General features: G+C 36.4%; 1 protein-coding gene across 1 annotated transcript; it reads left to right on the forward strand.

Moving 5' to 3' along the window:
- The first annotated feature begins 3,318 nt into the window (after positions 1 to 3,318).
- LOC110456022 (ethylmalonyl-CoA decarboxylase-like) lies at positions 3,319 to 9,251 on the forward strand. Its single transcript, XM_021506536.1, has 4 exons — positions 3,319 to 3,411; positions 6,271 to 6,337; positions 7,139 to 7,324; positions 7,601 to 9,251. The coding sequence occupies exons 1-4, from the start codon at positions 3,409 to 3,411 to the stop codon at positions 8,305 to 8,307; spliced, it is 963 nt and encodes a 320-aa protein (XP_021362211.1). The 5' UTR covers positions 3,319 to 3,408; the 3' UTR covers positions 8,308 to 9,251.
- The last annotated feature ends 5,588 nt before the right edge of the window (positions 9,252 to 14,839 follow it).

A 14,839-nucleotide genomic window follows, 5' to 3' on the forward strand; every position in this document is an offset into this window, starting at 1 on the left:
GTCAGAATCATCTTGGGTAAATAAGAGTTTTACTTTGTAAAATAAGGATTCCTGCCCCATCCCCAGGGGCTAGGGCGAGGCCCCAAAGGGAACATTTACCAATATTTTCAAATTCTTATCCATTGATGACATGACAAGTATTGTATTTCACTTAGTTTACATGCTGATTTCCACATCACATCTAAACAATAAAATAAAGCTACCAGTACCTATGATATAACTCAGGTGACCGCTAAGGCCCTTGGGACTCTTGCTTAAATACCAACAGTCATATTTTGTCAGTAGCAACCTGGAATGATACACTATAAAATTATTTGTCTAATGTTTAAAAATCTTCCTAACATTTGTTAGTCCAAGAGTCGTTGGTCAGTACGTCTTCGTAGGTACCTGTGGTGGAATACTACAATTTGTATGCCCCCGCCATAAGATGAGGGGGGGGGGGGGGATATAGTGTTGCCCATGTCGGTCTCGTCCCATCCCAATTCAATGTAAATACCAATCGCGCCCTGATTCAATGTTAACACTTAGCAACTTCATTCTTTGATAGATTTTTGTCAAACTTTATACAAAAGTACAACCCTCCATAAAATTGGGGGGGGGGGGGCATATAGTGTTGCCCATGTCTGTCCCGCCCGGATTCAATATAAACACTTAGCAACTTCATTCTTTGACAGATTTTGGTCAAACTTTATACAAAGGTCAAGTATGAGTATGCCTCTGACATCCTTGTGTTTCAGGGTTCCAAGGTCACTGTTGCTATATATAGAAAATCATCAACTGATTCAATTTAAACACTAAGCAACTTCATTCAATATGTTATGGAGATGGTAATAACATACAGAAAAAACATGAATATTAAAATCAATTTTAAGAGTAGTACTTTGTGTGTGTGCATGCTTGAGGGTATCAAGATCAAAGTGGTTGTAATTTTATCAAACACTGAAACTAATTTCACATGGCAGCGAGGGCATTAATGTCCTACAGGCATTTTCTAGTTTTTCATGAAACTGACCTTGAACTAATTTCAAGGTCACATTGGTGTAAAATCATTTCAAAGAATTCAAACAATAGAAAAATGTACCTCGGTATGTTTTGCAGATTTGCAGTGTCGATCATTTTTTCTAACACACAGAGTAATGTGTTGAGGTCAAAGTCTTTTTGTAAGCACATGCCAGAGTCGAGGGTCAGCATTCGCTATCATGGGGAAAAAATAGAACGGGTTCTAAGTCCCATGGCAGTGGCGTCTGGCTAATAGTGGCATCGGAAAACGGCAGTGGCGTCTGGCCAATAGTGACATCGGAAAAGTGCGATAACTTTACCTCATGGATAAGCTAAAAGCTTGGCCTTATTTCGAGGTCACAGGGTCAAATTTATTCAAAATATCAACATTATTTAGAGGAGGACAATGCCAAGAGCCATGATGTGTTGATATATCATGAAGAACGATGATACATGCACATCTTAGGTTTTCTTTGGGTCAAATGTATACACATAGGCTGTTAAAGCACAGGGACCTGATAATTTGTTACGGCTATATTTCGACCTAAACTAAGGTGTTCAGAGTAATTTTACATGTTTCAGGGGTTTAGACAACAGGGTCACGTTACAATCACACATATGCTATACTGATACGGGTCACAACACACATGAACATACACCCATATCATTATAGCATATGTGTGATTGTGACGTGACCCTGTGTTTAGACCGACATATTTGGCAAACAACTAGATAGGCCGAGTTGTCTAAACAGTGATTAGCGCAAATTTTAATTTTGGTGTATTTTTAAAACACAACCATTGAATTAGTAACAAACTTTCAGATATCAAATTAAGTAGAGCAAATTTAAATTAAAAAATGTGAGATTTTACCTTGTATATTGACAAAATTATTAAAGGTTAAAAACATGTCGTTAAACAGTGGTTAACTTAATCAATTGGACCTGGTTGTAACTAAGTAATATACAGTTTCCTCAAATTACCTTGATCAGCTTCCAAGGTCACGGGACTGATAAAGAAAAAACTAAAAAATGACATGTACAATGGGGTGAAGTGTAGCGACATGATTTTTCGGTATATTATGGTGACCTGGAGTGGATGACTTTTTCTTAAATATTGATTTGAGGTGAAAATGTCAAGTTTGGGAGCTGGTCATTGACATAGTTCAACTTAAAGTAACTCCAATGTAAAAATAGTTTGAAACTAGCTCATTAGCAAAAGTGTAAGCGCTGCTGGCCCTCTTAGTGTCTTACTTATATATTTGGTATCGCTCTAGCGAATCTACTTCCCATTGGGTAGCCACGAAACTTTATACAAGTGTATATATAAGATATGAACTCCTAGAAACAATGCTTTTCGGGGTGATACCCGGAAAGTCAATGTCACAATGTATAGAAAACAAAAATAAAACAAAAACGGTTTGTTTCTTTAAAACGTCAAAATATATATTTTTTCTCATTAATGGCGCATTTTGACGTCGTACTCAGTCAGATACCATGTTTCAAATTCCCTCCTTGTGCTATCACGCGTATATCTTAGAAGACTGTTATAACAAACATATGAAAAGCTATTTGATATATTTAGTCATTCCAGTTTTACATTACCTCTAGGGATCTTGCTATCATAAGAAGTTACATTTCATCATAGACGATTAAGCTAATAAAGAGATTGTCAAAAGACGTCAGTGGGGGACACTGAACGTAAAACGTTCCATGTTTATAGTCTGCATACGCACAGGGACTTGAGAATGTCTTACATCTATATTTGGACCTAAACTAAGGTGTTCAGAGTAATTTTACATGTTTTAGGGGTTTAGATCGACTTTCGGTAAAAATGATAACGCGTATGATCATATATATATACGAGCAGGAAGGAAAGCTCTCGATGTCGAAAAGTTGACCCACCTAACTTTCTTGCATCGTATTCTGAAGTATGTATATGATCATTAGGGTGTCATTTTTACCGAAAGTAGATCTAAACCCCTAATCATATAAACTTACTCTGAACACTAATTAGTTTAGGTCCAAATATAGCTGTAACAAATGCTCTGGTAATTGTGGTTCTATTTACTGGATAATCGGCAAACTGGATAATCGGCAACAATGTTAATTGTTTTAAAGTTTTGAAAGGGGAACGTCAATATGGTTTTATCACAGGTACTACTAGGCTTAGCCTCGTCTGTTAATACACCTATAATATAATCAAAACGAGGCTAGTACTTGTGGTTGTATAACGTTAGCACGATGTTTTACTCAAATGTTTTAGAAACAATTCTCAGTGAGGAGGGAGTTGAAATATGCACTGTCACACGCTTCCTTACCGTAGTTGTTTGGAGTGATCTCCCCTTCTATAAACACCGACCCAGTGATGTGTACGGTGTTTTGAGCGGTCGACAAGCCCTAGTTGAACTATGGTAAGTTAAATCGTATATCGGACTGTGAATGGTGGACAAAAGGACAGACGGGTATATTTACTTCTGGTACTTTGTAAATAATTTCCCAAAGACGTACAAGTGGTGTAAACTCGGATTCAATATTTTGTGGAATGACATGGGAAGGGAGACGACTCTATTAGAAAACGATACGATTGTTAAGCTATGGTAGTATACATGTGTATTATCACAAAAAGATCGAAATATCTTTTGGTGTTCAAAATGCAGACAGATCTTGTTGCAATAAAATGTTTACATTCAAATATTATTTTATGATGAATGAATAAATAAATTCATATCTAGCCAAAAATATGATAGGCCTACAACTTATGAAAAGTATTGTCAAAAATCACCACTGTCGAATGTGTTCCGTTTATTAAAGGCAAATGTGGTCGGGCTATTGTAAACCAGCTGTCATTGTGAAATGTTTTATGAAAACAATAATGAATGTTTGGAATTATCGTCTCGTGATATCAATTATAAAAATGAAAATTTAAGCTTGATATAATTATGCAGGATTTATAGTGTTAAAAGTGGCTACTCTGACTATACACAAACCCATCTAACTGTCTATATCGATCACCCCACTGCTGTTAGGTAGGCAGTAACATGTAACAAACAACTGATTTTGGTTACCGTTTTGGGGATTTGCATTGGCCATCGGTTTAAAAACCGCTTGTTTAGCTTTTTTCTTTAAACTGTATTAATGTAAGGGTTTACACAGCAAGCCAGCTATTTTGCTGTGGTAGTACAGGTACATGTATAAGGCTAAAGTCTATGAAATTCATCTCGCTGTTAAAACTTCATCCATACCACATCCAAACATTTTCCAAAATCGAGGGGCCAATTTGTTATAGATAATTCGACCACTACCAGCTTCTGTGAAATTTCAAGCCTGTCCTGACATTATAAATTGCTGTAAAATTTGTCTTATTTATTTGATCGGGATGTCAGGGATGGTAGAGTTTGACGTTTTAGACAATAGTCTGTTTGAAAGATTCACATTCGATGATGCGTTTGTTCCGTATGGTACTTATAAGATTTCCAGAATAATTCCTTTTGATTTTAATATTTTGTTGGCATTCATTGATATAGGAAGGATTTATTCGAAAGTTTTGAGTATGACTATAACCAAATTTCGAGCTAGAAACATTTAACTCTAAGCTTCTAACCTTTAACTCCTTATGTTATGATTGGTTTGGTTTAGTATTGTTTAACGTCCTATAAACAGCTATGGCCATTTAAGGACGGCCTCATCTGTGTGCAAGATGCATGCGTGAAGTGTATGCATGTGTTTTGGGAGGCTGCGATATGTTCGTGTTTGTCTCCTTGTGATAGCGCGGAACTGATGCCGACTTTATAGTGCTACCTCACTGAAACATACTGCCGAAGACACACAGCAGGACACCCCACCCGGTCACATTATACTGACAACGGGCGAACCAGTCGTCCCACTACCAAATTGCTGAGCGTTAAGCAGGAGTAGACAGTACCATTTTTACAGACCTTGTATTGGTATGTCTCGGCCAGGGGACAGAACCCAAAGCCTTCCTCACAGGGGTGAACGCTCAACTAAAGGCCAAAAGTAAGGCATTGTCAAGGGAGACATTAGGAAGAAGAAAGTTGTTTGGAAAGAAGAGAAAAGATAAGATCCCAAATTTAGTCGCCTCCTACGATCATGCAATGGGGGTAGCAGGTACAATTCTTACGCCCTACCTGCAGGGACTTATGTTATGAACGTTCGTGCAATGGTTTATTGTTATCAAGTTAAAAAAAATCCCCTTACTCACAGTAGCAGCACAGGAACTGACCTAGCTGTGGGAACCGTTTTAATTTTTTGAAATGGTCCGATATTCAATATAAAAAAATAAAAAATAAAAAAAAAAACGATCGGGCCTAGAAGCTCCGGTTCCCGCAGCTAGAACTGACCAATTTCTCTTGACATTCATGAACAAAAAGGAACGACAACGTCATATACAACCTTCAGAACGTGTAAACCAATTCCTCGTGAATCTCATACCTGTACTACCACAGTTTGCTCTATATTACCATATATATAACACATTGTATATAACACCTTGTATATAACACCATGTATATAAGACCATATATATAACACCATGTATATACCACCTTGTATATAACACCATGTATATAACGCCATATATATAACACATTGTATATAACACCTTGGATATAACACCATGTATATAACGCCATATATATAACACATTGTATATAACATCTTGTATATAACACCATATATATAACACCTTTTATTTAACACCGTGTATATAACACGTTGTATGTAATACCATGTATACACCATATATATAGCACCATGTATATAACACCTTGTATATAACACGTTGTATGTAACACCATGTATATAACACCTTGTATATAACACCATATATATAACACCATGTATATAACACCTTGTATATAACACCATGTATATAACACCTTGTATATAACACCATGTATATAACACCTTGTATATAACACCATGTATATAACACCTTGTATATAACACCATGTATATAACACCTTGTATATAACACCATGTATATAACACCTTGTATATAACACCATGTATATAACACCTTGTATATAACACCATGTATATAACACCTTGTATATAACACCATGTATATAACACCTTGTATATAACACCTTGTATATAACACCTTGTATATACCACCATATATATAACACCTTGTATATAACACCATGTATATACCACCATGTATATAACACCTTGTATATAACACCCATGTATATAAAACCTTGACAGAAGTCATCCACTGCGAACTGACTGCTGTATTTCTGTACTTTCAGACTCTCAGACTGATTTCATCAAGGTGCAGCATTTATACAGCTGAGAAAATCCTGAGAACGCGACAAGGTAAGTCAGACTTTTTACTCTGTTAAACGTTTTCACTTCAATTCATAAATTTACTTACAATGTACAGCTTACTCTTTTGTAAGGCAGAACAAAAATAGGTGTAATTTCGTGTTGATCTTCCTTTCAAATTTTGTTTAGCATTATAATATAGTCTTTGTTAAATTCATTGTTTCTGGAAGAAACATTTACGGGTTAAAATTTACTAGGTTGAACGGTGGCGGTCAATATTAGTGTATAGCTTTAAAAGCTGTTTGTCTGTTGTAAGGTGTTTAACCATGGTTTGCTTTAGTACCTAACGGGTATCGAAAGACTCTAGGTTTGTAATCTGTAATAATAACGATACCTAAGGGATATCGAAGGACTCGAGGTTTGTAATCTGTAATAATAACGATACCTAACGGGTTATTTATTTTTTAAGGAGCACATTATTTCTGTGTACATGTTGTTAGATTTATTATTTGACTTATATTGTATTTTTACCGACATGATTTTGTATTAGAATTAGAGAAACTATAGTTTCTTTCCTAATGCTGAACCAGGAGAAAACCCATGTGGTCGAACGCTGGCCAACTAGGTGGCTCTTTTTTTGTCTTGTTCACCTCGTCCTCATCCTCAGGCGACATTCATCCGCGATATATACAATAAAATGTATATTTAATTTTAAAAAATGGTTAGCTTATCGAACTCACAAAATTAACCGATTGAAATTGACATTACAGAATGTATGAAGTAGAAATAGTTAGATAAGCATGATAAACAACAGTCAGACGTTTTGAGACCTCTGTATACTTTTAATTTCAGTGAAAAGAAAACCTTTAAGAAGTTTACTTAGATGTAGGCCGTACTGTACGTCATCGAGTCACGAGATCTCGTTCCGAGAGAGACTTCAGAGCTATGGTGAAGGCAGCGTGGATCTCACCAAAGACGAAACTGATGGAATTGCCGTCATCACCTTAAACAACCCGAATAAGAAAAATGCTGTATCAGGTAACCCCCGTAAATTTTCGTGAACTAACGATTATTCTTTTAGAACCATCAATTGTTCAGCATGATGCAGCAACTTACTACGAAAAGTCTTTTTGATAGAATCAATATATTTTTTCCATTTTATGATTTATAGATATTAAAAAATCCTTTTTAGCCTATAATTAAATGCATTCTATAAGTTTGGAAAACGGATTTAGAACATCGTTTTTTAATTGAATACTTTTTCGTTGTGTGTCTGTTACACATTTAATGATGAAATATTATGGACCTTTTCAGGAAAAATGATGCTTGATTTCCGCAATGTGGTTGAAGATTTGGAAGCATGGGATGACGGGAAGGGTGTGATATTGACGGGTTCACAGGGAACCTTTTGTTCTGGAGGTGATTTGACCACTGTCCAGAACATCCTCACACCAGAACAGGGCTACCAGATGGCGGACTTCATGCATGAAACATTGACACGACTTCATTGCCTACCGTTAATCAGTATGGCATTGGTTCAAGGTAACGCCATAGGAGGCGGGGCAGAACTGACAACAGCATGTGACTTCCGTGTGATGACCAATACGGCGCGTATCGGGTTTGTACATATGAAGATGGGTGTGTTAACCGGATGGGGAGGGGCGACAAGGCTTGTGAGACTGGTAGGTCGCTCACACTCCCTAGATATGTTGTGCTCATCGAGACTGCTCTCTTCCCAGGAGTGTTTGAGGCAAGGTTTAGCTGATCATATCATTCCTATACAGACACCCAAAAAGGAAAGTGTAGAGGACCACGATGACGTCATGAAGATCGGTCGTGCCTGGCTAAGCCAGTATTGTCGTGCTGACCGTCAGCTTGTGAGGGACATGAAGACCGCGGTATTAGGAGCCTGTGAATTAGACTATATGTCTTCACTGGAAAGGGAGCGCGCTATATTTAATAGGACGTGGGGAGGGCCTGCTCATAAAAGGGCACTGGATTTAAATATCAAGCATTCCTGACCCAGATCATACAGTAGGAACAGCATTGGCTGATTTAATAAAATCTTCGGGGATACAGGAATCACAGGGACCTGATAATGGGTTACAGTATTGCTATGTTTAAACTTAAATGGTGTGTCCAGAATGATATTAGATGTTTTAGGGGTTAAGCCCAACTCTCCGTAAAATGCCATCCAAGGGACGTTATATACATAGCAATTTTACCGATATAAACCCCTAAAACCTATAATATTACTCAATAGCTTCTAATATGCTTGGAGTAATCCGACCACACTGCAGATGTTTCATAAAGCTTATTTATAGAAATCACCATTTTTGATTGACTAACACCTATGCATGATAAGATTTTCAAAAGTCCTAAGAAACCTATATATCTGTAACAAATGAATCTACAACTTATAAAAGCAGGTAAGAAGTACGTCGAAACATGACAACGTTCGCGGTAGGCCATGAGAAGCACAAGATAACACACATGTCTACTGGATTATCAGAGTAACATATCTGTGTACCATTTCAGGACACGCCCGTAAATTTATGGGTACTTACCTGTAAATCGTATATATAAACGTACGATTTTTTTACCGTTTCCCGACGCACAGGAAAGTTATTGGGGCCCGTAAATTATGACCAGATCATCTGTATTTAACACCAATTGATACCTGGCGTAAACCACACGTAAGCTTACGTGTAGACCTAACCAATGTAAATAGAGATTGCGGCCATATTACGTTATTAAACATGAAAATCAACGGATACATTTAAAATGTTCGTGTGTGTTGTGAAACGGTACTGTGATCTTAATGTTTTTTACTTATGAGTCCTATCTCTATTCAGTGAAATTAGCATTGAAGTTCTTGTATTTATCATATTCAAATTGTAGCTTGATGTGAACTAATAAATAAAATTTAAAATGTTTTTGACATGTAAACCATTTTCTTTCGTAATCTGAGTTTATATTTTTTGTTTTAACGTTATTATATGTAAAGAGAAATTGACTTCCCCATCCAAAATTTTACTGTAGGATTTTCTTTACAAATGTTCATTATTTTAAAATCTGCAATCAATACATTGCCAATTGTTATTGTTTCTTGCCTCCTGCAGTATACATTCATATTTCATGTTAGCACACATATCTAGTCTTCTCTACGTGACCAAATAGGTTTTTTTAACATAATGTGAATGAGTGTCAACAAAGAGATCTCGGATGAAGTTTTGTGCTTTACTGGTCACTGTCCATACCACGTTAGCCATTTGACTTATGTAAATGTCCTAAACATATAAATCAATCAAACTGTGAAGTAGCTCAAGGAATTTGAAATATTTACAAATTGCGTTGCTTGATACAAGGGCCATAAACATGGATAGTTATTGAATTTGTGTGAATGATGACAGACCGAGACGTGTATGACCACTCCTCTACTTCAACACAAAACATATCTGTGTCTTTATCTACTGTTTCCTGTCACTGGGATCAATCTCTTGAAATAAATAGTCCGACATTTTATCACGTAATATAAATCATTTTGGAAGATTTTTGCGCATCATCAGTATATTTGTTTGTACGATGTTTGCATCAGAGATCGTTTTAAATATGTATAGGATCATTACATAAAATCTGGTTTTATTTAGTCTACCGTCATCGCTCATGTGTCGAGTCTATTGTATACTGGTTTTCACGTGTACGATGGCTGAACCAAAGTTAATTCTACAAAATGTTCAGTCCACCTGTTTATAAAGGTCATCTGTCTATAAAGGCCTTCTGTTTATAAAGACAACCTCTTCATAATGACCTATATATAGGTCACCTATATTTGTTGCTTTTCTACCTGACATGTTTGATCTTTTGTTATCTCCCTTTGACGGACTTCATAGCTGTCTCAACATTTGGTTCTTCGTGGTCAAAATTGTAGTGGTGGCTGTCTATTATCAATGATTTAGGGTCAAATCTTAATCTGTTAGTCATTGACATATCAGAGTCATATCAATTTATGATAGTTACGTCAGAGGTCCAATCATTGATGTTTATGGTACGTGTTTAAGGGGTTTTAGACCCGATGTTTATGGTACGTGTTTAAGGGGTTTTAGACACGATGTTTATGGTACGTGTTTAAGGGGTTTTAGACACGATGTTTATGGTACGTGTTTAAGGGGTTTTAGACACGATGTTTATGGTACGTGTTTAAGGGGTTTTAGACACGATGTTTATGGTACGTGTTTAAGGGGTTTTAGACACGATGTTTATGGTACGTGTTTAAGGGGTTTTAGACACGATGTTTATGGTACGTGTTTAAGGGGTTTTAGACACGATGTTTATGGTACGTGTTTAAGGGGTTTTAGACACGATGTTTATGGTACGTGTTTAAGGGGTTTTAGACACGATGTTTATGGTACGTGTTTAAGGGGTTTTAGACACGATGTTTATGGTACGTGTTTAAGGGGTTTTAGACACGATGTTTATGGTACGTGTTTAAGGGGTTTTAGACACGATGTTTATGGTACGTGTTTAAGGGGTTTTAGACACGATGTTTATGGTACGTGTTTAAGGGGTTTTAGACACGATGTTTATGGTACGTGTTTAAGGGGTTTTAGACACGATGTTTATGGTACGTGTTTAAGGGGTTTTAGACACGATGTTTATGGTACGTGTTTAAGGGGTTTTAGACACGATGTTTATGGTACGTGTTTAAGGGGTTTTAGACACGATGTTTATGGTACGTGTTTAAGAGGTTTTAGACACGATGTTTATGGTACGTGTTTAAGGGGTTTTAGACACGATGTTTATGCTGTTTTTAATCACAAACAAAACTGTCAAAGAGTGAATTCAAATATGTCATAATACATAATGCATTTTGAACATATTGAATGATCGTAGCAAACAAATCTCAATTTTCAAATAATGGCCTGTATTTCTATCTATTTAAAAAATAAAAAAGAGGAAAAAAATGAAAGAAACCACCGTAAATCAGTTTCAAATGTTGTCACTTTAAATGACCAATGACTTTGCATCGAATGGTGGCGTGGTTGATCTCTAACCACGGTCGTAGCTGGGGGTGGGGGTGGGGTTGGNGGGGGGGAGGGGTTCGAACCCTGCCAGTACCTGATGTTTATATAGTAATGCCTTTTATCATGTATACATACTTTACGTCTCGTCGGGGTTTGCCAACGCATGTCAGATACAAAGAGGAATATTTAGAATATTTTCATAATTTTTGACGTCACGACGTATACATACTCTACATTATAGATATAACTATAAACATGTCATAATTTATTATATTTAAGATGTTTTTCCTCGGTCACGGTTGGAGCACCAGTCCACTTAATGAAAACCCATAAACAAACTTCTAAGATCATTTTACTTGTTATGCCCTGTAACACATCATTACAACGTTGAGAAGACGTCTCTCCTATTGCTACAGTGTAATTAACTTGGAGTAAGCAATATGCAGTCTGTGTAAAGCAGAAATGTCGGGTAATTAGAGCGTGTACGAATTCTTATCTACAGCCAATGATATAGATTTTTTTGTACAATATGAAGACCTTGAATAGATCTTACACAATTGTTGATAAACCGGTATCTAGCTAATATAAACAAAGGGGTGAAACAAACATTATTGAGGTATTTTGTATCACTTTGTTGATGTCGTTTTTTTTTTAGATTATTTGTCTTTGTAACTGGCTGTGTTGTTATGTTGTCAGGATGTTTATCGTGGTAATTAGTTATGTTGTCTGGATGTTTATCGTGGTAATTAGTTATGTTGTCTGGATGTTTATCGTGGTAATTAGTTAAGTTGTCTGGATGTTTATTGTGGTAATTAGTTATGTTGTCTGGGTGTTTATCGTGGTAATTGGTTGTGTTGTCTGTGTGCTTATCGTGGTAATTGGTTGTGTTGTCTGGATGTTTATTGTGGTAATTAGTTAAGTTGTGTGGATGTTTATTGTAGTAATTAGTTAAGTTGTTTGGGTGTTTATCGTGGTAATTGGTTGTGTTGTCTCGAAGGTTATCGTGGTAATTGGTTGTGTTGTCTGTGTGCTTATCGTGGTTATTGGTTGTGTTGTCTGGATGTTTATTGTGGTGATAAGTAGTGTTGTCGGGATGTTTATCGTGGTACTTGGTTGTGTTGTCTGGATGTTTATCGTGGTAATTAGTTTAGTTGTCTGGATGTTCATTGTGGTAATTAGTTAAGTTGTCTGGGTGTTTATCGTGGTAATTGGTTGTGTTGTCTGTGTGCTTATCGTGGTAATTGGTTGTGTTGTCTGGATGTTTATTGTGGTAATTAGTTAAGTTGTCTGGATGTTTATTGTGGTAATCGGTTAAGTTGTCTGGATGTTTATCGTGGTAATTGGTTGTGTTGTCTCTGCTTATCGTGGTAATTGGTTGTGTTTTCTGGATGTTTATTGTGGTAATTAGTAGTGTTATCTGGATGTTTATCGTGGTAATTAGTTGTGTTGTCTGGATGTTTATCGTGGTAATTAGTTAAGTTGTCTGGATGTTTATTGTGGTTATTAGTTAAGTTGTCTGGGTGTTTATAGTGGTAATTGGTTGTGTTGTCGGTGTGCTTATCGTGGTAATTGGGTGTGTTGTCTGGATGTTTATTGTGGTAATTAGTTAAGTTGTCTGGATGTTTATTGTGGTAATTAGTTAAATTGTTTGGGTGTTTATCGTGGTAATTGGTTGTGTTGTCTGGATGTTTATCGCGGTAATTGGTTGTGTTGCCTTATGTTTATTCTAGTAATTGGTTGGGTTGTCTTTGTGTTAATTGTGGTAATTAGATGTGTTGTTTCGAGGGTTATCGTGGTTATTGGTTGTGTTGTCTGGATGTTTATCGTGGTAATTGGTTGTGTTGCCTTATGTTTATTCTAGTAATTGGTTGGGTTGTCTTTGTGTTAATTGTGGTAATTAGATGTGTTGTTTCGAGGGTTATCGTGGTTATTGGTTGTGTTGTCTGGGTGTTTATTGTGGTAATTAGTTATGTTGTTTGGATGTTTATCGTGGTTATAAGTTGTGTTGTCCGGATGTCAATCCTGGTTATTTGTTGTGTTGTCTCGATGTTTATCGTGCTAATTAGTTAAGTTTTCTGGATGTTTATTGTGGTAATTAGTTAAGTTGTCTGGGTGTTTATCGTGGTAATTGGTTGTGTTGTCTCGAAGGTTATCGTGGTAATTGGTTGTGTTGTCTGGATGTTTATCGTGTTTATTGGTTGTGTTGTCTCGAAGGTTATCGTGGTAATTGGTTATAATGTCTGGGTATTTATTGTTATAATAAGTTATGTTGTCTGGATGTTTATCGTGGTAATTGGTTGTGTTGTCTGTATGTTTATTGTGGTTATTGGTTATGTTGTCTGTATGTTTATCGTGCTAATTAGTTAAGTTTTCTGGATGTTTATTGTGGTAATTTGTTAAGTTGTCTGGGTGTTTATCGTGATAATTGGTTGTGTTGTGTGTATGTTTATTGTGGTTATTGGTTATGTTGTCTGGATATTTATCGTGCTAATTAGTTAAGTTGTCTGGGTGTTTATCGTGATAATTGGTTGTGTTGTGTGTATGTTTATTGTGGTTATTGGTTATGTTGTCTGGATGTTTATCGTGGTAATTAGTAGTGTTGTCTGGATGTATATCGTGGTGTTTGGTTGTGTTGTCTGGATTTTTTTTCGTGGTAATTAGTTAAGTTGTCTGGATGTTTATCGTGTTTATTGGTTGTGTTGACTGGATGTATATCGTGGTATTTGGTTGTGTTGTCTAGATGTATATCGTGGTAATTGGATATGTTGTCTGGGTGTTTATTGTGGTAATTAGTTATGTTGTTTGGATGTTTATCGTGGTTATTAGTTGTGTTGTCTGGATGTCAATCCTGGTTATTAGTTGTGTTGTCTTGCTGTTAATTGTGGTAATTAGTTGTGTTGCCTCGATGTTTATTGTGGTAATTGGTTGTGTTGTCTGGATGTTTATCGTGGTAATTGGTTGTGTTGTCTCGATGCTCATTTTGGTAATAAGTTGTGTTGTCTGGGTGTTTATTGTGGTAATTAATTGTGTTGTCTTGGTGTTAATTGTGGTAAAACGTTGTGTTGCCTCGATGTTTATCGTGGTAATTGGCTATAATGTCAGGATGTTTATCGTGGTAATTCGTTGCGTTGCCTCGATGCTCATTTTGGTAATAAGTTGTTTTGTCTTGGTGTTTATTGTGGTAAAAGGTTGTGTTGCCTCGATGCTTATTGTGGTAATTGGTTGTGTTGTCTCGAAGGTTATCGTGGTAATTGGCTATAATGTCTGGGTGTTTATTGTTGTAATACGTTATGTTGTCGCGATGTTTATCGTGGTAATTGGTTGTGTTGTCTGGATGTTTATCGTGGTTATTGGTTTTGTTGATTCGAACGTTATCGTGGTAATTGGCTATAATGTCAGGGTGTTTATTGTTGTAATTAGTTGTGTTGTCTGGATGTTTATCGTGGTAATTCGTTGCGTTGCCTCGAGGCTTATTTTGGTGATAAGTTATGTTGTCTGGGTGTTTATTGTGGTAATTAATTGTGTTGTC

This window comes from Mizuhopecten yessoensis, unplaced genomic scaffold (assembly GCF_002113885.1).
Source record: "Mizuhopecten yessoensis strain PY_sf001 unplaced genomic scaffold, ASM211388v2 scaffold8469, whole genome shotgun sequence".
NCBI classification, from domain to species: Eukaryota; Metazoa; Mollusca; class Bivalvia; order Pectinida; family Pectinidae; genus Mizuhopecten; species Mizuhopecten yessoensis.